The 27,893-nt window shown below is 37.1% G+C and overlaps 3 protein-coding genes and 1 long non-coding RNA gene across 5 annotated transcripts; 1 reads left to right on the top strand and 3 right to left on the bottom strand.

Moving 5' to 3' along the window:
• The first annotated feature begins 2,291 nt into the window (after positions 1 to 2,291).
• On the top strand, positions 2,292 to 22,386 carry LOC125139569. Its single transcript, XR_007138606.1, has 3 exons — positions 2,292 to 2,376; positions 5,760 to 5,849; positions 22,339 to 22,386. It is a non-coding gene; the product is annotated as an uncharacterized LOC125139569 (long non-coding RNA).
• On the bottom strand, positions 6,864 to 8,676 carry si:ch211-266a5.12 (uncharacterized protein LOC557488 homolog). Its single transcript, XM_047803933.1, has 6 exons — positions 8,356 to 8,676; positions 8,136 to 8,198; positions 7,916 to 8,050; positions 7,674 to 7,727; positions 7,488 to 7,562; positions 6,864 to 7,201 (listed from the first exon to the last, which is right to left on the bottom strand). The coding sequence occupies exons 1-6, from the start codon at positions 8,509 to 8,511 to the stop codon at positions 7,106 to 7,108; spliced, it is 579 nt and encodes a 192-aa protein (XP_047659889.1). The 5' UTR covers positions 8,512 to 8,676; the 3' UTR covers positions 6,864 to 7,105.
• On the bottom strand, positions 11,680 to 13,608 carry ifng1 (interferon gamma 1). 2 transcript variants are annotated; one of them, XM_027151670.2, is made up of 4 exons: positions 13,324 to 13,608; positions 12,744 to 12,815; positions 12,374 to 12,577; positions 11,680 to 12,101 (listed from the first exon to the last, which is right to left on the bottom strand). In XM_027151670.2, the coding sequence occupies exons 1-4, from the start codon at positions 13,435 to 13,437 to the stop codon at positions 11,961 to 11,963; spliced, it is 531 nt and encodes a 176-aa protein (XP_027007471.2). In that variant the 5' UTR covers positions 13,438 to 13,608; the 3' UTR covers positions 11,680 to 11,960. The 2 variants fall into 2 exon arrangements, with proteins under 2 accessions (XP_027007471.2, XP_027007469.2); XM_027151668.2 differs by having other exon boundaries at positions 11,681 to 12,101; positions 13,315 to 13,608.
• ifng1r (interferon gamma related) lies at positions 21,677 to 23,388 on the bottom strand. Its single transcript, XM_027151821.2, has 4 exons — positions 23,016 to 23,388; positions 22,571 to 22,633; positions 22,273 to 22,476; positions 21,677 to 22,046 (listed from the first exon to the last, which is right to left on the bottom strand). Exons 1-4 carry the CDS (start codon positions 23,136 to 23,138, stop codon positions 21,915 to 21,917), a joined length of 522 nt encoding a protein of 173 aa, XP_027007622.1. The 5' UTR covers positions 23,139 to 23,388; the 3' UTR covers positions 21,677 to 21,914.
• Between the last annotated feature and the right edge of the window lie 4,505 nt (positions 23,389 to 27,893).

Here is a 27,893-nt window from a genome sequence, read left to right as displayed (position 1 = left end):
TCGATTTACACAGTAATACATATCGGCAAACTAAGCTATAGAGAAAACCCTGACTTTTTTGTCCAATAATTAAAATGAATGAATACATAACACAATGAAGAAAATTACAGGCAACAGGCACGGGTAAGTCATCTAAGGTTAATCTATATAAGCTTCAGTATATTTCAATCATAAGCACTTGCTTGTATAGTTTATCTTCTTATATACCACATCTACTGTACACATAATACACACCCAAGTCAGAATTGAGAAGACAGAGGACTTCAATACACCACTGGGTGGCAGACTTTACCTTCAAATGCTGCAGAAATAGTGCTTGCTGGTGGATCCTTCTCATCTGCCCAAGTTTCAGATGTGCTAAAACAAAGACCTCATGAAAAACCTCAATACACAACACCTCCTGTAATATATGTACATAGTGACACATTTGCATAAGACAATCAATGCAATTCTCTGAGTTTCTATTTGAATGTAATAGTTTCCAAAAATCCTGGACAGCTATGTCTGTTACAACCCTCGTTATCATAACCGGTACATTTCCATGAGTGTGTTTAAAAGACCCCCAAATAAATAACAATAAATTGCTATAGTTATGGAGTACTATATATTTTAATTACATTTTACTTTTAATAATGGCCATTGTCACAAAGCAGTGTAACAGAAATATAAAAACACACACAATTTATATTTATCCCTTATAAGCAAGCCAGAGGCAGTGGTAGCAAAGAAAAGCTCCATGAGAATATCCGGCCAACCGTAAAAAGGCACGTACCTGTTTCCTTGATAGTGCTTACCCGGTTGTTGCAGGGTTGCAGTAGTTGACAGTCCCCACCCTCTCGAAAACTGTGTATGGGCCTTGCCACTGGGCTAGGAACTTACAGGTGGCGTTAGGGACCAGCAGCAGGATTCGATCCCCTGCGGTGAACTCTTGTGTGCTGCTTTCATGTGTACCTTCACAATTGGAGTAACTTGGTCAAAACGTGATTGCATTTCTTGTACATAGTTTATCATTGACCTGAACAGTGAGGGCTGCTCTTCCCAAGCCTTCCAGGCCACATCTAGCAGCCCCCGAGGTCACCATCCGAAGAGCAACTAACAGTCATCCTCCTTCTGCTCCCGGCAGAAAACTTCCCTCCTGGAAACCTGGTTATGCACAGCAGAGACAGGGTTATTATTTTTGCAAGGCGCCTCACCTTTGGATGACATAGGGGCGTCCTGTCCTTTCAGAGCCATATATCCTTTCTGCGGGCAAGGAATGGGGTTTGGCTGGGAACCCCACCCCGACCTAAGAGCAGGGGAACAGGCAGATCAGTAATCAAACCTATCAATAATGGCCATTTATACTCCGGGCTCTGGATCTGCACTTGCGCACATTAGACCGATTTAGTCCCCGCCAACTTTACTGTGGGCACCAGGACAGAAGGCTGAGCCAGGGTGTTCATGCTACCAGAGTCCAAGAGTGCTGAGAGGGGTTGGCCATTTATCTCCATTCGAACTGTAGGCAAGGCATGTAGGACGCAACCCGTTAGCCAGGGCTTTGGGGCCTTGGGCGGCGACGGCAGTTACTACAGTTCAGTGGGCATGGGCTGTTCGACAATAGGGTCCCCAGTGTGGCGCCACTCCTGGGTCCTTATCTCTCCCATGAGGTCGGAGCATCGCATGGGAGGATAAGTTTTCACTGTTGGGAGGATCTCACGCTGTTCCCTTGACCTATTTTCAGGGTAGACAGGGTGCCTTTGAGGGCCTCTAACTTCTCTCTGGGGTGGTGGGATGGCTGCAGCCAGCATCAGGCTGTGAAGAGAAGGATGTCCATTTGCGCCCTAGGGCTATGTTCAGCTTTGTAAGCCCAGTGGTGGTACTCCACCGCTGCATTCACGGACGAGCGTCCACAGTGTATCAGGATGTCACAATGTAGGATCTGGTATTTACTGGCATCAGAGAGAACTGGAGCTAGCATGCAGGCCATACTTTGTGCCCTGTGACATGCTCAAATCTATGCAGAAATGCTTTGATGATGGAGAAAAGAGTTGCGACAACAAGGGAAAGCTGTTTTAGGGCCATGTGCATGAAATTATCTAAACAAAAGAATTTTATAAAATAATAAAAAAAAAGAATAATATAACAATTAATATTTAATGATTAGGTAAATACAAATATACGTAATGAAATGGTTGTTAGAGAGATAGTGAGAGTGAAAGGGAGGGAGGGGGAGGGGGAGGGAGAGAGAGAGAGAGAGAGAGAGAGAGAGAGAGAGAGAGAGAGAGAGAGAGAGAGAGAGAGAGAGAGAGAGAGTTACTTTGTTCAACAGTGGGTGGTGTTTGGAGCACCTGAGTCATCAAGAGCCTAACAACATCAGTAACACAGACATGTTGAAAGGTCAGTCCTAATCCATCATATGAGGGATTTAATGATACTGTATAAGTATACTGCATTGTATTAGTGTACATGGCAAACCTCAACTAAAAGAGTGTTAAAGTGAATCTTTCAGTTTTTTTATTTGATGGATTTTTTTTTTCTTTGTAAAACTTCTGACTGGATTAGTTGTCACAAAGCCGAGGGTTGATGAGAGAACCCCTTTGTTATAACTGTTTAGTATGACTATTGTTTTGGCATGCCTACGCAATCTTGCAACCACACATCATGCACTGCAACTGAGAATGCACAGGAAGTGAGTCGTTATGAGATGTCAGCATGTGGAAACCCTGTAGCCTCTGCTCTTTTCCATATGCAAATGCAGGGCTGGAGTTTGTGCTTATAATCTTAAGATATAGTTAGCCACAGGTGCATTTAGGGAAGCTTGTGATAAAGTATTCCAATTGCAAATTCTAATTTCTGGAAAGATAATCTTACACCATTAAAGTCTGGGAGGTATAATCTGCTTTTATTTATCATAGCTTTTACTTTCAGCAAATCTGTGATGTTTAGGGGAATAGAAGGGAAGAAAACTGGAAGGAAATTGAGCTGAATCAACCCTGAAGCAACAGTTTGAGTGGTTTCACAGCTCAACTCTGGGAAAGAACAGACACTGACCCAAAAACTCCAGCGTGAAGCCCACTGACACGTTTAAGGCTGTATTTCTTAGGTATAGTTTCCATTATATGTCAAGGCGTCAATAATTTGTTTCAGAGCAAGCCATTTTCTTTCTTGTTATAGGTGGTAAAGAACATGTGCGTTGACACATAGAGTTAAAATCAGAATCTGCCAGTGTAATGGTTCTTCCTGATATTTGTATCTTTATCTTATTGCCTGTTCTTAGATGACAAATGTATGAATTTTACATATGAAACATTTTACATATAAATTTGTGACGGTTACGGAAATAATCTACAAGAATAGGCATATGATGTAGTGTTAATGTCAGCCATTCAAGCCAGTTACTCATTAAAGTGTTCACGCATTCACTTTTTAATATCCTAGCCAGGGTCAAGGAGGATCCAGAGCCTGTCCCAGGAACATAGGGTGTAAAGAGTGAATACACCCTCTATGGGCCACCAGTCCATCTCAGGGCATCATTCTTACATTCTTTTACACCTGGGGTAACTTGGAGTAATTTTCGCAAGTTTTTCTGTGATGTAGGTAAACTAGACAACAAGATAACCCAGACAAGTGCAACTCGACATAGAGCCCAAATAGAGCCCAAAAGTGTTTCTTGGCATGTGTAAAAATTAGGACTTGCTAGATGTGTGAGGATTCATATAAAGGAGGGTTTAAGGACACTTTAAAGTGAAAGTCGCAATGAAAGCAAGGGCCGGACACATAGAGGCACAATATTTTAAAAAGGTAACCTGCGGTGATATAACTGAATTATTTTTATATACCATTATGGAAATACAATAATGCAATTTTGATCAAAAATCTGCTCAAAATGGTTCTGCTTTCTATGAAAAATGTGAAAAAATATGAAAAAAAGCATCATCACTTCAGGTACTCATTTGTATTATAGAAAGCCAGCTATAATATGTAGAATATTGGTTTCTGATCCTTATCTTCATGTTTCACTATCAGCAATTTGGCTTGTGCTTCATCGTTCTTCCACAATATGAACCTTTTGAACTCCCACACACATTTTATGCAAGTTTCTGAGCCCAAGACAAGGTATTTACTTTGTTGAGCCATACACACAAGTCAATCCAGAGTCTTTCCCTATATTGTCCCTTATATTACATCTGTACTGCTTTCTTTGAGGTTTGTAGATTTCTTGTTTTATAGAAGCTGATCATGAATTTAAATACAAAAAATACCTGTATGATGTAAAAGTGACTTTTACATCATAAAGGTAAGAAGCAAAGATGTTTTAAATGATATTTGTAACATGCATGCAATATGTAAGGAATAAAGCACCACATCACATTCTGTTATAGGAAAACAATATTGTGTGAGGTAACATAGCAGTGGTAATGATGCCAAGGGCTGTTATGCCTTATATAACAATGCTAACAATGTTTAGTAATTTTTTTTTATCAATTAATGTTATGTTTTAGACTGTAGCACATCTCCAGACGAAGTTAAGTTCCTCTTATGTTATAAACATAAAAACATTGTTTTCTCATTTTTCTTTGAAGACAGAAATTACAGCTCTGTGTGTTATTATGAAACTAAAAGGCCCTGAGGTGTTTGCAGTGTCAGAAATAAAACTCTTATTGTGGAGATAATTACATGCTGTATTCTTTTACCTGTTTTGGGTTGCCACAGCGGATCATTTGTTTTGTATATTTGATTTTTGGCACAGGGTTTTATGCCAGATACACTTCCTGATACAACCCTATTATATTTTTATACCAATGGGTGTTAACCCTCGATGGCTGGGTAGGTTCGTGATTCTGAACGTGTGATTCTGTCCCCAACAAGAAGATTGTGCATTAGTACTGTATAAACACGTGATTAACCTGGCAGAATTCAGAATTCAGCAGCACATTGTAAGAAGGCACATATACTAAAGCTACGGAAAATGAGTATTGATATATTTACAATAGTATTGAATATAATAGTCCATCCACATTGCTAAAATGTGCTGATGCTGACTGTTGGCAAGTAAAACATACAGAAAGTGGCACAGTATTTAGAAATCAGGTTATGAGGCCAACAGCATTCAAGGTTTAACCCACACGTTATTGCGTCTTTTAGAATCTGTCCCGAAACTCTGTCTGGTTATGAAATGTTTATTATGAGCAATTTAAATTTTGTTTTAAAGGTCGTTTGTGGTAAGAATGTAGGCAAGTATTTCATTTTTAGCAAGGTTTTCTAATGTTAAACCTGCCTTCCATATATTCCCAATATATTCTTGCTTGTCATTGGAGCTCTGGATGGTAAACTAGAACATTTGTTGGGCCATGAAAGCCAACTGCTCATGACTGCTTTTTGTGCAAGAGAGGATTTGAGTGAAAACGAAACTGCTGAGTCCATACACACACGCATGCATGCAGTTGTAATAGAGCTTATTTTAGTTATGAGCACAAAATGAAACCGAGTGTTTTTCCTGAGAGAAGGATGACCTTATTGTCCCATTGTCATCTATTTAATAAAATGTGCCAAATCTGTGTTTAACTGTAAAATTATATAAAATATTTTGCCATTGTTTTCGATTTGATTTGTTTGAATATATGCATTAATTCCCTTTCAAGAGCTGTTTATTTATTTATATTTGTTATATGTTTTTTTTAATTTGCACTGTAATTAAGTCTCAAGCCCATCATGTCATTATTAGAATGCAGAGACTTTGCACTCATGGTCACTTTTTGTCTCTTTCTTTCTCTGTGCAGTTTCTGTCGAGAGGGTTGGGTCTGTGGTCTGCACCATGCACTGCTTATCGTAAGCCTCATCAGCTGTATGCTTACCAGAAGTGACAGGAGGTGGGGGTTTCTCACTTATCTTACAGCAGACAAACTAAAAAAAAAAAAAAAAAAAAGCCACATGCGGACTTAACAGTGGAAATTTCACTTACCTATACTTAGCAGTTAGAAAAGAATGACGTACAATGTATATGAATGCATATTTAAAAGGTAACTGCAGTACACTCTTTAATTCATGTAGAAGTCAACAGTGTTTCTGAGTAGCTCTCAGAATTTCTAGAGAAAAAGGATTTCCTGTTGAATGGACATCCTTCATCAGCCTTCATTTGTACAAAGGGCATCTGAGGCTGGAGGAGGAGAAACCAGCTGATGCTATTTTAATGAGTGCTACAGAAACATTTTAAGCTTGAATGTTTTTATTTGAGCAAGATTGCATGAGGCCTAGCAGTTTTTTCTGCCCATAAAGGTAGTAGCTTGTAAAATAGTTACTGAATAAAAATTCCCTCAACATTCACCTTATGTTACTTTGATCTGATTGACCTAAAACACTTGCAAATTGCTGTCTATGTGACCGACGTGCAGCGCCCCCTATGGGACAAGATAGGATCAAATGATGTGTGCTGAATGTTTGACTTCATTATGAGTGCAGCATTTGCTATAGAGATGACATGCACCTTCCGGAAGTCAGAAAATACTGAACTAGATCAGAATGTAAACTTTCACCTATGCATTAACCTATGCACACATGAATGAACTGTTTTCCACAAACTGATTCTTATGAAATAATTCAGAATGTGGGTTTGATGTTCACTCATGAGTCACTTCAATAATATTTCTTACCATCACCATGACACCACTATGACATCATGACACATGAATTGTTGTTCATTTAGGTCAGTCAAGCATTACATTCCCACAATGCTGGTTCTCACACTTTTACTTTTATGTCAACATGAGCTGCTTTTAGAATAAGTTAAAGACATAGGTGGCGTTGTTGCCATCTCCATCTCCAAGTTCCTTCTCCAGGCTTTATAAGTATTATTATATTTTGCAAAAAAAAATTCACATGTGAAACAATTTTATAAAATATTTTATTATAATAAAAAAAGTTGCTTAAAAGCAGGAATAGATGATAATCTATTCTTAACCAGAATGTTGCAGAAATTTGCATGACACAAAGTAAAAATATAATTTCAAACATAAAAATCTATAAAATATATATTTGTATTGAACTAAGTCATTACAGATTTTTAGTCCTGGCTAAGTATTGCATCAAACATAAGCTGTGGGTATACTGGAGCCTACTGGGATGTTACTCAGCTATTAGTTTTTCGGAAGGCACTTCCAGGGATGTAGTGATGAAGAGCTTTCAGTTCATCCATGGCTGTCGCTCGAATGGTTGTGTCATTTAACTGAGAGAGAAGGTTTGTGTGTGTGCGTATGTGTGTGGGGATGTGGTGGTAGGGTGGCAGGGTTTGTGATTGATTGCATAGATAGAGAGAGAGAGAGAGAGAGAGAGAGAGAGAGAGAGAGAGAGAGAGAGAGAGAGAGAGAGAGAGAGAGAGAGAGAGAGAGAGAGAGAGAAACAACATAAGTGAATAATCTATAGTAGGATCAATATAGAAATGGCTGTAAAGGGTGCAGCATCTATGTCAACATGCCAGTTTACAAACCACCTATGACTTTTAGCATACTTACATTTTGATTGGCATGTTTAAGTTTTTGCAGCTGAAAGATGGCCACCTCCTGTGCACTCATATCTGCTTCTGCAATCTAGATCAAATGATTCAAAAATGTGTTTCTTTGTTTATACCATATTTGCACCTTGTCTCTTCAAAACAACAAATCTTATTTATTTATTGAGATTTCATCTTCTGAGATTACCTCAAAATCTACTTGCTGGTTAGCCTCCTGATACAACCTGGCACATCTCTTCACCTAAAAACAATAATAATAACAGCACTAGTGTTTAAAGGTCTTTACGCATAGAATTTACAAACAGTAAACAGTAAACAAACAGCATCCAAACAGTACAGTTACTTTCATGATTCATAAGCTTAGAAAGCTTCAACAAGCTAAAAGTTAATAATCTAGTACAATATGGTTTTATTGATATTAGTTCTTACTTTATATGTGCAATTTCTCACTCTGTCCAAAGTGGATATCAGGTCAAGATGGTCGTTTTGTATATACTGGACACTGGATAAGACATTCTCAAAGAACTCAATGATTTTTTGGAGGACACAACTATGGAGGTACTTCTGTTGAAAGGAGTATGAGATGTTCAGTTTTTATCGTTACTGCCTGGTGCATGGAGCTAACAGGTTGTGACGTAAGTTGTCTTACCTTGTGACGAATTTTACCAAAGGTTTTGCTCTTTAATAAAATGTTGTCATTGTCTGCACCAAGCTGGAGAATAACGATATATAAATGAGGTGTTCCGCTTGTATCACAGCTTATATCACAATAAATCTTTAAAAAACAAAAAAAACAAAAAAAAAAACAACGACAAATGGAAACAAAGCATTCCAGACTCTGTCATTCTAATATCTGATTAATTACTCACCACATCCTTGCTGAGACGCTGGGCCATTCTCTCCACAATTAGTAGATCAAAACACGGTGGTTGTGAAATGCACCTGACTTCCTTTGGTTTCCCATGACTCTCCTGCACTGCTAAAGCTATAGTCAGGAGCAGAACTGCATACTGTACTCTGGCCATGCCCACAGCCTGACTGCCAGTACTGCTCAATGATTGATAAAAAGATAGTTACTTAGTGTGGTTGAACCAGAAGAATACTTTCTCCTTTCTTGACCTTTCTTTTTATGCCTCCACAGTTCCTCCTGATGACATCGGGTATTCTTACTTTTTTCTTCTTTCTTGACCTTTTCCGTGCTTTCTCTTCCTGTTGAGATTTCCATAATAGTCATGTAACTTTAAGACGAAATGCTTGCTACCAGGATGCAGGTTGTAACATGATCTTTGATAAAGCATGGTTCCTTTAGAAAACAAATGTGCAGTACATAGGAAACAAATGTGCAGTACATAATAGTATAAAATATTTTATTTGAAAAAAGATAAAAGTCACCACAGAGTGGGTGTCTATCTCTGTCATGTCCTGGCAGGATGTCCTATATTCTAAGTATAGAACAAAAACTATCTAGGTGAATAGACACTACCCAGGAAAAAAATTACACTGTAAACAACATGAGGTCACATTAGGACAGAATTTGAAGTTGGGATTCTCTAATAAATCTTACACTCCGAGGCGTTACCTGTATTTTTTTGATCTCATGAGAAATCAAGCATATGTCTGGTTAGTCTTTTTAAGATAGAAACTTTTCTCTCAGCTCAGACAAGACACCGTTGCCCATTTTGTCATTGTTAATTTGCGATTATTTTCACTTTTTTTTTTTTTTTTTTGACATCTGTGTTAAATCGTGTTGTCAACTCTGAGTGGTCAGTTCTGTTTGTTAGACAGATAACAGGTTTATATTAATGTGATCATTCTTATACGTTATCTTCATGTACTATAATGTGTACACTAATTGGACAAGAGTATATGGTAGACTATGTGAGATCTGAAACAATATTTAGAAGCATTATTGTGGCTGAACGGAAGATGTCCTAAGCCTCTCTGCAAAATCTTGATATAGACCTATGGGTGTAGTATATTACAATAAGTTTACTATGGTCTGATTCACCCACACGTCTATAGTGCCCTTTAAAAAAGATGCCATGTAGCCATGTAGGAGGTTCATTTGCATGACTTATTAACAAGGCCTGGAAACACAATGCCTCAGTACCACCTCCTTGTTGCTTTATTCATGCTCTCTGCCTTTTCACAAACCAAACTGGTTATGTTTGTTCAGCATATTTCAGTTCTTACCTAGAGTTTGTTGTTTTCCTTTAATTTCACATTGTACATGGCATAGTATGCACCTGGCTGGTAGAATCCCTCATGGTCTAGGAATTTCCATTTTGTTGTATCAGCTTATTGGTTTCCTCATCATGCATCTCTTCACTTCTATAGAGGCAGTAGAGGAGGGGGTTTCCACACGTTCATCTTTTCTGTCTTACTTTCTTTGCTTTCTTTTTTTTCTCTACCTTTACCCTCTTTCCTATAAATGAGGGTCTTGCATTTAGCAACTGTGAGAAAACTCAAGTTCTGTTCAATTCCTTTACTTTATTAGAGATAGAAATGAAACCCAGACAAAGGCATTCGGGTGACTGTGAGCTAGAGCCAGGCATCCATTCATTAGCAAGACAAAGCTGGTTTCCCAAATGTACAGAAAATGTCTATTGCAGTGTCAAATCTCTCCTGTTGTCTTAAGAAATTACTCCAGCTTGAGGTCTCAACTGTATTCAATGCAGATTTGCTGTTGAGTAGTGGAAATTCAATTTGAGGTTTATTCATTAAATGCATTAAATCCTGACCATTTGCTAAATGACAATGATAGCATTTTACTTATTTTAATCAAAGCTCATGTTTTCCATATTCAGTGCAGTCACTTGTAAATCAAGACCACAGGAACGATTCTTTAATAATCTGGTGTGGAATCGCTGAGTGCAGACATATTTATCAGCATGTCTTATGTTTGCTTGCAGATTCATATCACCCTGACCAGAGAAACAAGGGTGTAATAATTATCTTTTCTCAGTCACTGTCCATTACGTCATCAAAGTTTAGTCACAGCTCAGCAAGTCAGACCTAGACTTTTTCAACAGAAACTATAACAATATTTTCCATCCATGCCCATCTGAATTTACATAAGGTAAAAGGGTGAAGATCAACCAGGACAATACTTGACAAAAACTGTGGGAATAATATTTTAATATAAAATATTGTCTTTAAATGTTCTGAGAATTCTGATAATTATTTGAAAACGACGAATTTCTGAATCCAGAACCAACTGGATTATACATTGAACTGCATAATTGTTCACTCCCCTTTTCCCTGTTTTGTAGATTCCTAACCAGGATTTGAAATGGGATTATATGCCATAAACCTACAAAAATAACACAATAAGGGCAAAAAAATCAATCTAGAAAAAAAATGAGGAAAATTTGATTAAAAATGCTCAGTTGTTATCAGAGCTTATATAATCTATTATTATAACTTATTAAATTGCAATTGAAGTGTCACATAATCCTAATATAAATAAATCTGTTTAAGTTTGTTGTTAGAGAACACACTTTACCTGCATTGGAGACCAAGGAGCTAGCCAAGTTATACATTACAAGTTAAAGGTCGGGACAAATCCACTATTAAAACATGGAAAGAATATGACAACCACAACGCTGCCTAAAAAACATCAGGACCAGGAAACTAGTCAATAAAGCAACAAAAAGGCCAAACATGGTATCTGTGAAAGGTTACCCTTTTCTGGTTTGGCACAAAGTGCTACTTTTAGAAGAAACATGACACTACTAATCTTTATGAGAACCCTATCCCCTACAACATTATGTAACTAAGCTTCCCTGTTAGTCACACCATAGTCATCATACAATGATGCTTGTGCTGCATTATTTCAGAAATGAATTCAAACCACTTTTTAGAATAAATCTGTGGTTTTTCTGACACTGAGTTTCCTAAAATCACGACGTATAACTCTTTGCACGTAGTTCAACATATAGCAACCTGAGTGGAATCTAGTGATAGCACAGGGTAGAGCTGTTGGTGCTTTTTGCAGTGATGGGCTCTTTTTCAAAGATGGGCAAGTACGGAGGTCTCATGATTGCATGAGCTGGAACCGCTCTCTAATTCTACACCCGAAGTTCACATCATAACATAAACCTTTAATACAAAATTGCCCCATGGACTTCCCATAATGAGGATCTCATAGGGTATCATCTCACAGTGAGGTTTGTGCTGCATTTTCTCAGAAATGAATTCGAACCATTTTTATAATAAATACTTGCAGTTTATTTAGTCATAGACCTTACAACATATGCCTTAACAAGGCATAACCAATTGAAATACGTGAAAATTTTCATTCTTTCACAAAATAAATAACAAAAAAAAACATAAAATAAATTATTTCAAATTTTACAGTGTTAATAAATTATGTCAGTATCACAAAAATATAAAATGAGTTACTCGTTTTGAATAAATACATCTACACCGTAAAGCACCTCGTAGGTAACATTCCAAGAAATAAATTTTCCTGCTAAGAACGTTGCCTTTTTGAGTGTTTAGCATGACGTCGTCTCCGGCGGTTATTTGCTGAGGAGGTCCCCAAGATCGATGCCTTGTTGTAGACAGTCTTCAGCTCAAATATCGCTTTGCTCTGGATCCGTGGGTCATTTTCCTAAGATGAGATAGTAGGTTAGTTGTATGTTCCCGGATAGTTGTGAAATTAGGCAGTCATTTCATATACATGCACTTTGTTGTTTTATCCCATCTTTCCTTTGCCTCACAGTGCATGACGTCTCCCATTAAAGAATAATTCATAACTTCATAGAAAGCCTCACTTCCCATTGAATAAACAGGTATTTCCTATTTGCCTGATTGGTTTTTCAAGAATATGTTTTGAGTTAAGAATCATGAATCCATCCATCAATCCAACATCCATCCGCTTACCTTAAGAGCTAGCAGCTCAGTTAAATATTTCTTGATGTTATCATGTTTGTCAGAGAAGTAGCCTTTCCTCAGTTTGTTAATTTCTTCTTTAACTTCATGCAAGTCATGCTTCAAGTTTTCATCCTGAGTCTCATTCTCCATCTGGTTGAAAATTTTGTTGTATACATCGAGAATAAAAATCATGAGGATCTTCTGTTCACCCTCCTGTGCACAAAAAGACAAGCAGTGGGTTTATTACAGGCTTCATGAGGTCCATAGACATGCTGGAGTAAGATTATCATACATCATCAAAAAAAGTGGAATAATATAACAAGGTACCAATAGGTACTGTACACAATATTGAAGCCATGTACTGTATTGTGTAGTTTACCTCAAATCCTTTGTCCTTCATCTTGTCTAGAAAGAGGGAGTGTCCGTCATATAGTTTGTCAGGGTTGGGATTCTGTAATAGATAGAAACAATGATAGAAATCATTTGAAATAGAAATATCCAGTTTAAATATGTCGAAGATTTCAATGACTTAAGACAATTGCTTTCAGCTGTATATTAATTTAATGAACTTCTGTAATGGTTATGCAACTTTTAAATAAAATGTAAAAAATATTTTGCAGTTTTCTAAGTTTGCCACAGCCACATGACAAACAAGTGGTTAGTTGACAAATCCTGAAACTAATAAGCCCACCCACAAACATAGCTCACACAGCTATGATCATCATCTTGTGTCAGTGTCTACTTCGTGGACTATTAGGCATAAAATTAGCTGTTTATCTCTTTCTATCATTGTTACTTGCCTAACGTTGCTAGAAAACATAATAGAACCCAGATGTTAAGCAAAACATTTACATCTGAATGGCAAGTAAACATATTTATAATAAGCAGCAAGGATTAGTATTAGCTTCCTGCTCCTCTACTAAAACTCTATTAATGGTAATATGACTTACTTTTCTTACATAGTGATTATTCAGATGTTCAAAAGACTCCTTGATGTTCTCTGGGAGGAAGGCCTCAGAGCACACCATCATTCCAAATAAGACAAAATATGTTCTCCAGGACAGTGTCATCATTTGTATTCTTATTGAAGTTTCAGCCTGACACCAAATTCCCACAGATATTCCCAAGTGCCGATTACAAAGTTGTCTTTTCTGGTCACCTGTCGGTTCTCTTTGACTGAAGACACTGCTGTGCTCACTGCAACTCTGTCGAAGTCTGAATGCATCTATCAGTCTGAATGAGACGATATTTATAGTTTGAGTGTGCGCTTCGCAAGCAGAGTAGAGGGGTAAGGTGTGAAAACTGTGGTTTTCTGACTCTGAGTTTCCTATAAATCACAATGTATAATTCTTAGCACATAGTTCAAAGTATACCGACTCAAGGGGAATCTAGGGATAGCACAGTTTGGAGCTGTTGGTGCTCTTTCAAGTGAGGGGCTCTTTCTCAAGGATGGTGATCTCATAATGTCATGAAGGTTAATATGCTTGATTGCACAGGGTTTAAGGAAGTTAAGGTATTGCAACTTGATGCTGTCTAGGAGGCTGTTTTCTATTATTTTTATTTTAAGTTAAAATGAACAGAACTGAAATGAATAGAGAAAATACTAACATTTATTCAGAAGTGCTTTCCTTGTTATTTACATGACTTATGTCACCCAACGTCACCTGCTGACCTCAGTCACATAAACCATTAACACAAAATTGCCCCATGAACTTTTAATGACGTGGACCCCATTGGGTATCACATAGAAATTTTCCGAGGTTGAAATATACTAGCAGTTTATAATCACCTCATTATCAGCATGCAGCTCTTTTACCCTGGTTGTCTACATTTGCCCTGTTGTGTGTTTTTCAATGCAGAATTAATATAAAACAATGTCAATGTAATATTCATATAGTGATGTTATTCATATTCATTTACATGCACTTTTACTCCACATAAAATTCAGTACATAAAGGTGACAACCAGAAAGACAATGGCACCAGATTTTCTTTGGCAAATACTTAAATAAATATGATCATTTATTTGTTTATCTTTAAAGCATAGGGTGCACTTTCCTTTTGCACTTCTATTTTTCTGCTTGAGCGCATTTATCTTTTGATGGAATGATGATGTTAATTGTTTACATGCAATGGGGAGGTGGTAGCCTGTTGGTAAAGGCATTGGCCTACCAATCAGAAGGTTGTGTGTTTGATTCCCAGCTGCTACAGTACTTCTGGGCCCCTAAACAATGCTTCTAACCTCCAATTGCTCAGCTGTTTAAAAGAAAAGTTGCTTTGTATAAGGGCTTCTGCTAAGTGCTCTGGCCTGCAAAGTCAACTTTTCAGCCAAGACCCTATACTACTATCATTAAAATACTACTAACTGCCAACTAACTACTAACGAGTAACTGTTATCCCTCCACTACTGTGCTATCCCTCCACTACTGAAGCAACAAAGCTCTTTTGGTAACTTGTGGTGGCTCAAAACCGTAGTTAAACACATTTTGTTGGCTTTTCATTTTCTCACCTATCTCTACCTTTTTCATGCTCTGACTGCATACATTTCCTGTTACTCTCGCAGTAGTTATACAGTAATTTTGTATGTAACAAGACTATGATAAACTGTCAGTTGCTTTAACATTGCTTTAAGTAAGTACATATTTTGGTGTTTTGTTATCTTGAGATCTGAGGTTTAATGTCTCACTGAGGTTTAATGCCTCATTACCTGTGCATAAGCTGAATCTGAGAGCAGATAAAACATTGTCCTTTAAACAAAGTCCTTTATCAACATGACAGGTCTGCTGTTTGCAGAATAGCTTTGTTTACACAACGTGATGGTATATCTTGGACCACTCTTCTGGCTTTTCATCTTAGATTTACTATGATGTTATATAATTTCACTGTTATTCAATTCAGTGAATGTAAAATGTACTGCTTTACATTCGTAATTGGAAAACACTTAATCCCCGGCGGTTATTCCTACATCGTCATATCTCTCCAGGATCGTTTCAAAATAGGTGCAGGTAATGAGTTAGTTTGGAAAATTCTGAGTCTTGAAAAATTATTCTGAAACTACACTTTGACTTTAACAGGCAGCGAATTTTTTGCTTCTGCTTCGTCTGTATAGCTGGTTTTCCGGAGCTGTGGCTGCCAATGAAACTCATGTGTGTAATGAGGGAATCTCTCAGTCACCTCAACTCCCATGACGCCGAATACAGACCACGTAGAAATTTCGGTATTATTAGTCATGGGTTCTAACCAATTAGGATTCTGATAATTAGAGAGCATTAGATACATTCGGTTAGATCTCAGCTAGACGGTGCATATATATTGTTAAACATTAGAACAAATATAGCTGTATTCATGATATAACATTAATAAATGAATTAACAATTGCTCACAATATCACAATGAATGTAGAGAAATATGGAATAAATCATGTCTGAATTGAGAGGACATTCATTGTGAAACCATCTCAGCAACAGTACTTACTACAAAAATCCAAACTTTTCAGTTTTGTATTTCTGTGAGTATTTTCTTAAAAGATGTTTCCACTATTTAACAAGTCAACTAAACTATCAACTAAACTAATCTCTTTATTACTGTTAAACGTCTGTCAGTTGTCCCATTTCTAAGTCTTATTGTTGTATATAGAAGTAAGTATTTATGCTAACACATAAAATGGGCCTAAATATACAGATTAAAAAAAATAATAAAATAAAAATAAAATATATATATTCATTCATTCATTCATTCATTCATTCATTCATTCATTCATTTTCTACCGTTTATCCAAACTTCTTGGGTCACGGGGAGCCTGTGGTCTCAGACGTCATCGGGCATCAAGGCAGGATGGAGTGCCAACCCATCGCAGGGCACACACACTCCCATTCACTCACACACTCACACACTGCAGACAATCAACCTACCATGCATGTTTTTGGACCGGGGAGGAAACCGGAGTACCCGGAAGAAACCCCCGAGGCACGGGGAGAACATGCAAACTCCACACACAGAACAATAAATATAATTTATTTAATTTTTTTTTCACAAAAGTGAGTTTGCTGATTGATCATCTTTATCCTACAAAGAAAAATTTCTATCCTGAGGTCTGAGGTCACTTCCGGTATTTCACCATCCCCACACACATGGTATGAGTGATCAATGAATAGTTTAAAGAGGATAAAAATATTGGTAAAAAACACCTATGGGAAATTTTGGACTATGTGTTAGTCAGCAATTTTAGACCAATGATCAAAACAGCGGTTAAAACAACATTTACATGACAGTGGAATTTCAAGATTTTGACATGTGTGTGATATAGGGGGGTTTATGTTCATTTCTATTCCCCTATCTGTCTTACTCCTTTGTACTTTATTTAGGCATTTATGTCGTTTAAGTCATGTGGCTGTCCTTTTTTCTCTACTTTGTCTCTTTTTCTTGTTGCTGTTATAAAACCAATAAAAATATTATTGAAAAAATATTATTTATTATTTAAAATCTCTGGGTTATCAGAATCCCCAGCACCCCTTATCTGACACCCTTTATGCTCCAATGGCACCATAACATGGCTAGGCTCTAATACCATCATCCTAACATGCAGGAACCTATGAAGAAAGTAAGTTCACTGTGCTATAATGTCTACTGAACCTTCTTCTTCTTTTACCTACTTCTACTTTCCCATTAGGGGTTGCCTCAATATTTTCAAATTCAATTCAATTTATTTGTATAGCAATTTTAACAATCTACATTGCTTCAAAGCAGCTTTATAGAAGAATAGAAACAGTAAAAAATAATGAAAATAAAATGTATTTTAAAATATTCATTTAAATATTTAAATATTATATCTCTAACATCTATCTAATAATGCAAGCCGGAGGCAACAGTGGCAAGGAAAAACTCCCTGAGATGATATGAGGAAGAAGCCTTGAGAGGAACCAGGCTCAGAAGGGAACCTCATGCTCATTTGGGTGATATTGGATATTAAATAATGTACATGAAAATAAGTTTTATAATAGTGCAAAAAGAGCTAAAAGAGCTCCTGAGGAACTAATGGGCTAATAAAGTTCACCATGGACCCAACACTAATTCCTTCCTGCCAAAGTCTTCAAATGATTGCTGATTAAGGCCAGACCATACAGCTGACTGATGCATCAATGGTTCAAAGTAGGCTCTCTGTCTTTTCCTTACTGTTACAGTCTCTAACCCATACATCATGGTCTCACTACTTGTACAACTTTCCTTCTTGCTGACACTCTTCTGTCACACAAAACTCCTGACGTGTATGTATGCATCACGTATGTATGTACACAATATATGTCATGTATGTATCTCATACATATCCTAAACTACTCTGACATACTCCTCTGCCACTTCTGACATCCTCATACAGTACCGTAGCTCCTCTCCGGCACCCTGTCATACGCTTTCTCTAAATACGCAAAGACGTAGTGCAGCTCCTTCTGGCCATCTTTTTACTTTTCCATTAACATTCTCAGAGCAAAAATTGCATTGTTCATTCAGGGGAATGAAGGCATATTCCTGCTCACAAATATCCACTTTGTTTCTTAGCCTAGCTTCCACTGTTCTTTCCCATATAGCTTCATTGTGTGGCTCATCAACTTTATACCACTGTAGTTGCTACAACTCTGCACATCACCTTTGTTCTTAAAGATCAGCACTAGAAAACTTCCATTCGTCAGACATCTTACTCTCTAAAATCCTGTTGAACAATTTAGATAGAAATCTCTTCACTGCTGTCTCTTCTAGACACTTCCACACCTCCACAGGTATGTCATCTGGACCAACAGACTTTCCACTCTTGATTCTCTGCAGATTCTTCCTCACCTAATCCTTTCTAATCTTTGCTATTTCTTGCTCTATAATATTCACCTCTTCCTCATGTCTTTCCCTCTCATTTTCCTCATTCAACAGCTCCTCAAATTCCTTTCCATCTTTCACCTGTTAGCACCTTTCCATCTCTATCTTTATTCACCCTTATCTGTTGCACATCATTCCCATCTTTATCTCTCTGTCTCACTAATGTGTACAAGTCCTTCTCGCCTTCCCTCGTGTCTAACCTGGTGTACAACTCATTGTATGCTTTCTGTTTGGCCTTTTCCACATCCCTCTTCACTCTGCACTGCGATTCCTTGTAATCCTGTATATTTTCTTTGGGCCTTCCTTCGTCTCACTTCTTTTTAGCGTGACTCTTCCTCTGAATGCTATCCCGTACTACCTCGTTCCACCAGCATCTTTCCTTTTCTTTTTTTCTTCTCTCAGATTACACACCTAGCATCCTATTACCTGTCTCCCTGTAGATTCCCAGATTTCCAGAAACTCTTCCTGACCACCCAAAGGCTGTCTCATCTTCCTTTTGAATTCCTTAGAACACTCTTTCCTCTCTTCTTCTTCCTGACCACCATAGACATCCTGTACATTAACATCCAATGCTGTCTGGCTACACTCTCCCTTTGCAGTCACTAATTTATCATAGATTGCCTTGTTTACATAGAATGTATTCTACCTTCATACTCCTACTCCTACCTTCGCAATGTAACTCTATGTTCCTCTCTCTTCTTGAAAAGTGTTAACTATTGCCATTTCCATCCACTTAGAAAAAGTCCACCATCTGTCCTTCTAGGTTCCTTTCCTTGACACCAAACCTGCATATCACCTCTTCTCTTTACCAACATGCCCGTTGAAGTCTGCTCCAATCACTACTGTACTCTATCCCATCTGGGAATACTCTTTATCACCTCATCTAACTCACTCTAAAATCTCTTCTAACTCACAGCCAACTCGTAGAGCATAACCGCTGACAACATTCAACATCACCTCTTCAATTTCTAACTTTAAACTGATTGCCCTGTCTGACACTTATTTCACCTCTAAAACATTCTTCACCAACTTCTACCCCATTTGTCTTCCTATCCACACCATAATAGGACAGTGTGTATGTAGTACATGCTTTGCTCCCCTTCTGGTCTCCTGCACACACAGTACTGTATATGTACCTTGCTTCTCTCCATCATGTTCACCAGCTCTCCACTTTCCCCGTCATTGTACCAAAGTTTAGAGCCCCTATTTTCAGAATTTTACACCTGCATTTAATCCTCTCTCTCTCTCTCTCTCTCTCTCTCTCTCTCTCTCTCTCTCTCTCTCTCTCTCTCTCTCTCTCTCTCTCTCTCTCTCTCTCTCTCTTTTTTCAGTAACCTTTCCAGAGATGTTAATTCATTGTAGTGGTTACTTTTTCCTTAAGGTAATAAACATATCTTCTACGCTTCTCTGGGTTTACTGAATTTTATTATACAGATAAAATATCCTGCTGATGCTGGATATTTTAAAAAATATTGTGTTTTTTCATGAATTCCTATTTAAATATGTGCTTTTGTAAAATATGTTGCAACTTTGATTACAGTGCAGGCTAATAACTACTAATAAGAATTGTTTGAATTAAAAATTTAGTGGATGCATACAAAAACCTGGTGATCTTGTGGATTTCCATTTCAGATACTGCAGAGTTTGTCTGTACAGTTCTAAAGGCATGTTACAGTTTACATGAGAGAATTTCATATTATACATCCACACAAATCCATGAGTTTGATACAAAAGAAATGGAAAATGGAGAGTGTCATGTGAACTTATTTTCTGTTGTGGTATTCACACTGTACAGTATGTGTGCAACAGTAAGTTGATAATGTTTAGCTTATTTACTCTTACTTACAAGTGCTGTCACTGATCAGTGCCTACTCAAATTAATATGATAAAATACCAAATTACTGTCAAAATACGCTGTTTTTTTGTGTATTGATAGAAAAAGCTAGTGATTGAAGTCTCATTAGCTGCACTAAAAGCAAATGCAAGAAAAATCATTAGATGAAATGATCACTTTTAACAATATTCAGCCCCAGTTAAGGCATAAAAACACTTTTAAATAGCTTCTGTACAGTATATCCACAAATGTCCAAAACAGCTAAGCATCTGTATTATTATAAATATATTATTACACATATTATGGATTACAGAAATGTCCAGGTTTGCCTTTTCATCTAATTTCTGTATATTCAATGAAGCAGTTGGATTTCAAACTCACAAAAAATGTGAGGTTTGTTTTAGTAAACATTTTCTTGAGAGCAGGGAACCAAAGAATAGTTACAAATAGAACAAGTGTAACTGTGGTTCTGTGAACTTGTCATGCACTTCTTGTGCATATGTGCATGCATGCTGAGACTGACAAAGGTCAACAAAAGTGACATACAGTTTCGAGTTTATGTTCATATCCATAAAGACTGCTTTATGTGTCTTTTTACCACACAGATGCAAGTGCAAATCTGGTAAGTGAATTCTTACAAACTGTAAACTTTAAAGACAACATACAAAATATTGTGCAAGATTATGAATGTGCTCTAAGCAAGTAGTAAACTGTAAAAAATGTACGCAGTCAGTGATACAGTATTGGCAATAATCTGTATTGTCATACAGCCGTCTTTCCTTTTTGCCGCTGTCACTGGGATCTGAATCGAAGGTAATGCTTACGTAGTTAATTCTCGTAGAACGACATTTTCATACATAATAATCACTGGATGTGATTCCTTGTAGAGTGACATGTCACAGTACGCACCCGGTGTCCAGTCCATCTATAGGCCATAGTGTTGATGTCCACACACTGGATCAGTCGGTTCCCAGCAGCGAACCCTTACTTGTCTTGATACTGACAAAGATGCTCATCTGTGCCAAAAGTCTTTTCAAATCCAGGACACCATTTCTTGCTGCACCAGTGTACAGTCCCAGTAGGTGAGCTGGTCTTAATGAGACTAATGATGGATGAACAGGAGGTTCTGTGAAAGGTGGAGAGAGCTTTTTGTCTTCATGCTATCTTGATGTTTAACACGTTTGACTTTCATAACTGTCATGACAGCCTAGCACATAACAACATCTTAGATCTTATAAGAACATTAGGCCCAAATGGACAACCCTCAGTTCTAGCTGGATGGCATAGCATAACATAATAAACACTATATTGTGGTATACACTTGCAACCATACTGCACACTACACAATATATACTTCTGTGTAGATTAATATTGTGGAGAAATGTATAAAATATTTCTGGCATAATGGCGTAGACATGTTTAGTTTGCATTTTTTCAAATACTCAGTAAACAAACCTTCAATGTCAGATTAATGTATATAAAAGTGTTTCTACTTGTGTCTGAGTGATGTCTGGTGTATTTTTGTGTTCTGGCTTCTTTTCATGCTTCTGGCTATGTATTAAATTATCTTTATCTAAGAATAATTCTTTCTTGAACAAAGCGAAATCAGATTAGTGCAAAAGTTAGTGGTTTATTGAGCTGATACATAAGTTGCACATGTGGTTGAACAAACATGCAAAACTGTAAACTGACTTGAACTGCAAAATAAGTTACATTGTACAGATATGTTGGAGTTTGTGATGAAAATAAATATTATAAATTAAAAGTATAATTAATGGTTAAATTAAGTTCGATAAATAACATATATGAGTTAGACTAAATGACTAAGTTAATGCAGATTCGTCTCATGCTCCATTTAATAGTTTCTTGGCAGAAAACGCTTGAGTAGTGAGTGGGTCTTCTTGGAATGATGTCCAGCTGCTAAGGCTTTAGCGAACACAGAGATAAAGTCGTTCACTGCTCCACCTTGGATCGTGCTGTCGTCTTTCTAAATGTGACAAGTAATGACATGATCGTGAACATAAAGTGTAGTATATTAAACTCTTAAACCTTTAAAGATCTTGAAAATATATACATTTGCTATAAACATGGTTAGTTTCTGAATAATTAATGGGTGTTTTTGAATAATGTTATCTTAAGCTAAAGCTAACCATGGTGCAGTAAAAAGGACTGCATGTGGCCTTAAATCCATTACTTAAACAAAAAATTCTTACCTTTATGGTGTTAATCTCGTGAAGTTGTTTCCACACTTCCTGTTCTTTTTTGTATTTGTTTTGCAGTTCCCTCACACTTTCCTGGAGTTCTTTCAGGCTCGACTCAGTCTCAACATTCTTGGCCTTTTTCAGCATATCCGAAAAGATGTCCAGGTAACCATACAGCATACGCAGAAGTATCAACCTCTCACAAGTGCAAGTGTCCTAAAGAGACATGAATGTGTTTGTGAAGAGTCACTTCTGTGCAAAGTTATTAAGTTTTAAATAGCTAATCTGTAAATGGAGCTGTCAAGCTTACCTCTACTTTGCCCAAATAGGGAGTGAAAACAGCTTTTCCCACCCATTTGGTGTCTGTTAACCCCTGTTGAATGAAGAAAGCATATAATGAGAGGTCAGAAGACATGTGCATGCAATATTTAATCAGAACTTCATCACTACCTTTACCATTCATTACTTAAACAAGATGCAAGTTTTACCTCTGAGAAACCTATAATACTGTGTACTATTTGTGCAAAGAAAATCCAGAATCCCCTTATAGTTCAATGTATTTCGCAATAAATGCACAGAATGCTGCTTTAGTTCATGCTTTAAACTCCAGTAAGTATGTCATCTCATACAGTCACCTTGTAATAGCTCCACTTATGCTAACTGCAAGTGCATAGTTGTGACCTAAAATATTTCTCAGTTACATCTGGTTTATAGATTAGAAAACTTGTGCAAACCCTTCAAGAAGAAATACTTACATGATGCATTTGCAGAGTGTGTACAGCTACAGTCAGGTTGTGATTCTCATGGCCAGTAGTTCCACTCAGCAGTGTCACCATGACAAGTCCACAAAGTAGCAAAAACCTGAACCAACAATCCATTCTCGTTGCTTTTCTTCTTAACACTGTGCTTTAGCTGCTAATCAGGATGATGAGACTGAGTGAATGATGCTCACCAGAATGGGTCAGGGGATTTATATAGAAAGAGAGCAACCTGAGAGGCGTTAAGGGATGTACTTGGGGTTTTGGGGTTTCTGTGGGCTCCTCATCTATGAAAGTTTCCTTTAAATAAGACACATTCTGCTCCTAAATGCCTGATGTTGCAGTAACCGCTACACCAAATGCAGGTAATTTCCTCACGGGAATTCAAAGATAGAGCTATGAATATTCAAAAGATGCACATCAATGTTCAAAATGCATCAAAACGCACTTAGTCTGCCAGTATGTGGCCTTAAATTCGAGAAATAATTTCCTCGAATGTTCTTAAACAATCAAGTCGAAACGTTTGTTAATTCCGTAACCATTTATATAGTTATATATAATAAATCCACAAATTTTGGCCATCAGAGTCTTTTGCATGCATGACCCAAATAAACATATTCTAATTTCAGAGATACCAAAATGTACCTAAACATTACTAAAATGTACCTTAACCTTCTATTACAAAATGTATTGCATTTTAATAATCACGTGACTTTCACCAGGTTCATTTTTGTACTTATAGAATTAGCAACTCTTTCAGGTCTTCATGTCCTTCACTGCATGTATTTAACTAACTAATCATAAATAGATCAGTTATATATTACATGCTAATGTACTGAGATCTTTTGGAACTAATATCTCTGACATGCACCATACATTAAGTTTATTTCCTTAACCTGCTCATTGGCATAAACCTTAGATTGGTTTAATCAGCAGTTTTCTTTTCACTGAAACAGTAAAAAAAAATTGAGCAGATATTGTGAGATTTTTGTGGTTTATTTGAATTTGCTTGTACATCGTTTCAGCTGTATTCAAACATGCTTTTTCAGTTGAATTTAGAATTCCCCCTGCAGTGTGTGGTGGTAGAAAATAAACAGCAGTTCCTTGAATCTTTTTTAATGTGAAGCATCTCATAGATTTGGCTTTGCAAATTTCTCACTCAAACAAGTGAGTGAGAAAGTTGCAAAGCCAAATCTATGATTTTACTATGGTTTTGTGCACATGTGCTTGCGTTCACACTCTGTGTATATGAAGGCAAGGGCATAAAACACCCTATGCTAGGTGTCTTCAAATAGCACAGCACAGTCCCGCAAAGTATTTCACTAGACCAGAAGAAATACTGTACTTTAAATAATACAGCAGAAGTGACAATCGACCCTTAAAAAATCCCTGCTTGTCTTTCAACGACACTTGTTTTCCAATTCTGACACTGGCTTCTGCATTCGATCGGTTGGCTACTTGGTACAGGGCTACATACTGTACATTTACTACATTTGGCAGATGCCTTTATCCACAGAGACTTACATTTGATCTCATTTTATGTAACTAAAGGTTAAGGGCCTTGTTCAGGGGCCCAGCAGTACTGTATGGCATACCTGGGATTTGAGCTCACAACCTTCAAATTAGTAGTCCAACACCTTAACCACTAGGCTACCACATACGTACACATATGTTAACTCAGAAAAAAGAGAATCTTCCTAGACCTCTTTCACTTCATTCATTTCACTTACCTTCTCAGCTCTGATTAGCAAAGTGGCATGACTTGTTTAAAAAAGAAGTATGTGTTTGTTCTCTGAGTTTGTTCTCTATGTTCCAGGTTCAAAACATGTGTTCTGTTCAGAGCCTGTAGCCTTAGTCGTGATATGTTATGACTTTGGAACAAATTAAACCCCAATATATCCTTAAACTAATAATTACCCGTTAAGAATAAAAGGATACAAATATACATTTTCTTTGCAGTCATATATGTAATACCATTTAACATAAAAAGTTTCATGTGTTGATAATGAATGAGAATATGCACATATTGAAACAGAAATTGAATCATATTTTGGAGAAGCATTTGAGTTTGTTGACCAGTCAATGTACTATGGCTATGCATCATATACTACACTATGGCTTTTGTTATTGTGGCCTGGACAGATTTGTGGGTCTAGATACACACATTTGCATTTTAAAAACAACATGTGGAATGAAGAACGTAGGCCCTGACTTTTAATATCCCAGACAATGTGTTGTCCAAAGCCTTGGATGTTTCTTATGTGTTAAGATCTCTTGGTTTCTCAAAAGAATCTCTGCATTTTGCATGAAAGTACATAAACAACATCCTAAGAATCAGATGTAGATCATGTTTAGATCATCTTTCTGCTCACAGCATAACTTTCAGGGTCATGAAGATTGCAATCCTGACCACAATGTTTATTGTCAATGTCAAGGTCAGAGAAGGTCGAGACCTCATATTCACTTTCTGGAAGTTCCTTAGATGCATGGTTTTACACATTTTTGCCATGATTGAATGTGCAGAAAAGAACTACTAAGCCCATAAAGTTATTTTTACCCATATATTAATAATCTTAAATGGTTCTGTTCCTGTGATTGTTCCTGTGATTGGTAGTTCTATGATCTCTTGGTTCCTCAAAAGAATCTCTGCATTTTGCATGAAAGTACATAAAGAACATCCTAAGAATCAGACATAGATCATGTTTATATCATCTTTCTGATCACAGCATAACTTTCAGGGTCGTGAAGATCGTAATCTTGCAATCTGATTGCTACTGATATTTTTCTTTAAGCCTTAAGTTATTAAAGAGTTGTTTTGAGGCAGTCATAAATATGTGGTTAGTAAACTATCATGTCAGTTGATCTGTCATGACTCTTACTGTGAAAGAAGCTAGGTCATGGAAATGGTAGTAATTTCCAGTGAAAGAGCGATGAGTAATACTCATTTAAACAGCATGCATCCACATACAGAAGTATGTCTAAATAGTAATTATGTATTGTGTACCAACATACAGTTTAGTGTTCTGATATGCAGCCCAGAACTGTAACCAAGAGCAAATAATTATCTGGTGCTGTAATATTTGTCCCACCGATGTTACAGAAGCATAGTAAGAATAAAATGCCTCGCTTTGAACAGATGCATTTGGCTTGCAGTAGATAAATAGATGTAATCTTTGCATCTGTTTCTGCAGCTGTCTGTCTGTGCAATGATGAGTCAGCTGCCATTGCCACAACATAATTGTACTTGTTAAACACAGTACAGACCTGATAGAAAAGGCTAGCTAAGTTAACAGTTATTATCTCAGAACTGCAGTTTAGGATTACTCGGCTTGCTCCCCATTGACTTGGAATCAGGTCTGAGGCTGATGGTAGTCATATAACGTTATGGAGAAGGATAATATGGAGAACAATCCTGTTACTCCCTATTACTTCCTGTACGGCTATTTTAATTATACAATCTGTGTTAATCATGTCTTGTATTATCTGGCTACTTTTAGTCTCCTTTCTCAGACTGGTGAATAAAATGTAAGTGAGATGGTGCATGAATTATACAGGCATGGAGACTCCTGCCTAATCATACCTAAGCAGCTCTGACTGTGAATTACTATTACAGGATTTCCAGAGTAATGTTTAGTGCCTAGGAATTACAATGATGTATAGCATTTCCCCCTGATTTAACCATAGTGTTGTTATAGTGATATAGATAGATAGTAAAGCTTAAGAAATATCAAGATGATTTATTGTCAATGTCAAGGTCAGAGAAGGTCGAGACCTCATCATATTCACTTTCTGGAAGTTCTTTAGATGCATGGTTTAACACATTTTTGCCATGATTGAATGTGCAGAAATGAACTACTAAGCCCATAAAGTTATTTTTACCCATATATTAATAATCTTATGGTTAATAATGGTACTGTTCCTGTGATTGTTCCTGCGATTGGTAGTTCTCCTATGATCTCCCTCTCTCAATGCATCTCTCCGCTGTAGTGGAAAAGATTCAGCTGTAGTCATTGTAGGTGTCTCGCTACTGAGTGACATAAGGGTTTCCTGTCTAACTGTAGTGTGTGCGTAAGAACACAGATAAGAGTTTCCAAAAAGTTTCTACTGTGGTCAGGCTTCTCAGTGTGTAGCGCAGTTTGAGCTGGAGGGGGATTCATTTGGGACTTGACTGTATAGGAGAAAGCGTTTAGGTCATCATTGGAAGTCGGTTAAAATGATGTGTACTCACTCCCCAAGGTTACCGTGCCCTTTACAGGGGCCAAACCCACATCAGGTCATGAATAAAGCCTAGTTTCAGGAGTCACTTTATTGTAAGAAAAAACAATAATTTATTTTTTACTGTATTTTATAAAATAGTTGTTTCACACAATTGTTTCAGAAAAGTATACTCTATACTCTTGTTGGGCAAAGATGGTTTTGTGGTTAAGTTTCCGTGCTAGAAACAGGAGGGTTGAGATTACTGGATTCTGACTCACTTATAATTTCTGTTAGATTAGACATTTGACAAATCAAAACATTTCAGTGCAGTGTTGCAGTATACTTTGAAAGTTGATTCTGAAAGTAGCTTAATCAAGATTTACAAAATGTCTTATAGAAGAATCATTTTGAGAAAATGTAATATAATTGAATAAAAATTGAAGCAATGTGATGTGATGAAGTCTCAAGACTCAGTTTGTATTAAAAGCAATACTTATATGTATTCTTTTAAAATACTGTTTTGTGTGTGTGTGTGTGTGTGTGTGTGTGTGTGTGTGTGTGTGTGTGTGTGTGTGTGTGTGTGTGTGTGTGTGTGTGTGTGTGTGTGTGTGTGTGTGTGTGTGTGTGTGTGTGTGTGTGTGTGTGTGTGTGTGTGTGTGTGTGTATGTGTGCATCTGT

The sequence above is a fragment of the Tachysurus fulvidraco genome, chromosome 19 (assembly GCF_022655615.1).
Source record: "Tachysurus fulvidraco isolate hzauxx_2018 chromosome 19, HZAU_PFXX_2.0, whole genome shotgun sequence".
Lineage (NCBI taxonomy): Eukaryota > Metazoa > Chordata > Actinopteri > Siluriformes > Bagridae > Tachysurus > Tachysurus fulvidraco.
The sequence above is the reverse complement of the archived record's forward strand: the minus strand, read 5'-3'. Positions and strand labels throughout refer to the sequence as shown.

Coding starts and splice junctions, on each gene's coding strand:
- si:ch211-266a5.12 (XM_047803933.1), bottom strand. CDS start 8,511: ATGGCCAGAGTACAGTATGCAGTTCTGCTCCTGACTATAGCTTTAGCA. Junction 8,051..8,135: donor TTGGTAAAATTCGTCACAAG/GTAAGACAACTT, acceptor TCCTTTCAACAG/AAGTACCTCCATAGTTGTGT. Junction 7,202..7,487: donor TTAAACATGCCAATCAAAAT/GTAAGTATGCTA, acceptor CTTCTCTCTCAG/TTAAATGACACAACCATTCG.
- ifng1 (XM_027151668.2), bottom strand. CDS start 13,437: ATGATGACACTGTCCTGGAGAACATATTTTGTCTTATTTGGAATGATG. Junction 12,816..13,314: donor ATAATCACTATGTAAGAAAA/GTAAGTCATATT, acceptor TATCTATTACAG/AATCCCAACCCTGACAAACT. Junction 12,578..12,743: donor TGAAGGACAAAGGATTTGAG/GTAAACTACACA, acceptor TTTTGTGCACAG/GAGGGTGAACAGAAGATCCT.
- ifng1r (XM_027151821.2), bottom strand. CDS start 23,138: ATGGATTGTTGGTTCAGGTTTTTGCTACTTTGTGGACTTGTCATGGTG. Junction 22,634..23,015: donor ACACTCTGCAAATGCATCAT/GTAAGTATTTCT, acceptor TTCATTCAACAG/GGGTTAACAGACACCAAATG. Junction 22,477..22,570: donor CCTATTTGGGCAAAGTAGAG/GTAAGCTTGACA, acceptor ATGTCTCTTTAG/GACACTTGCACTTGTGAGAG.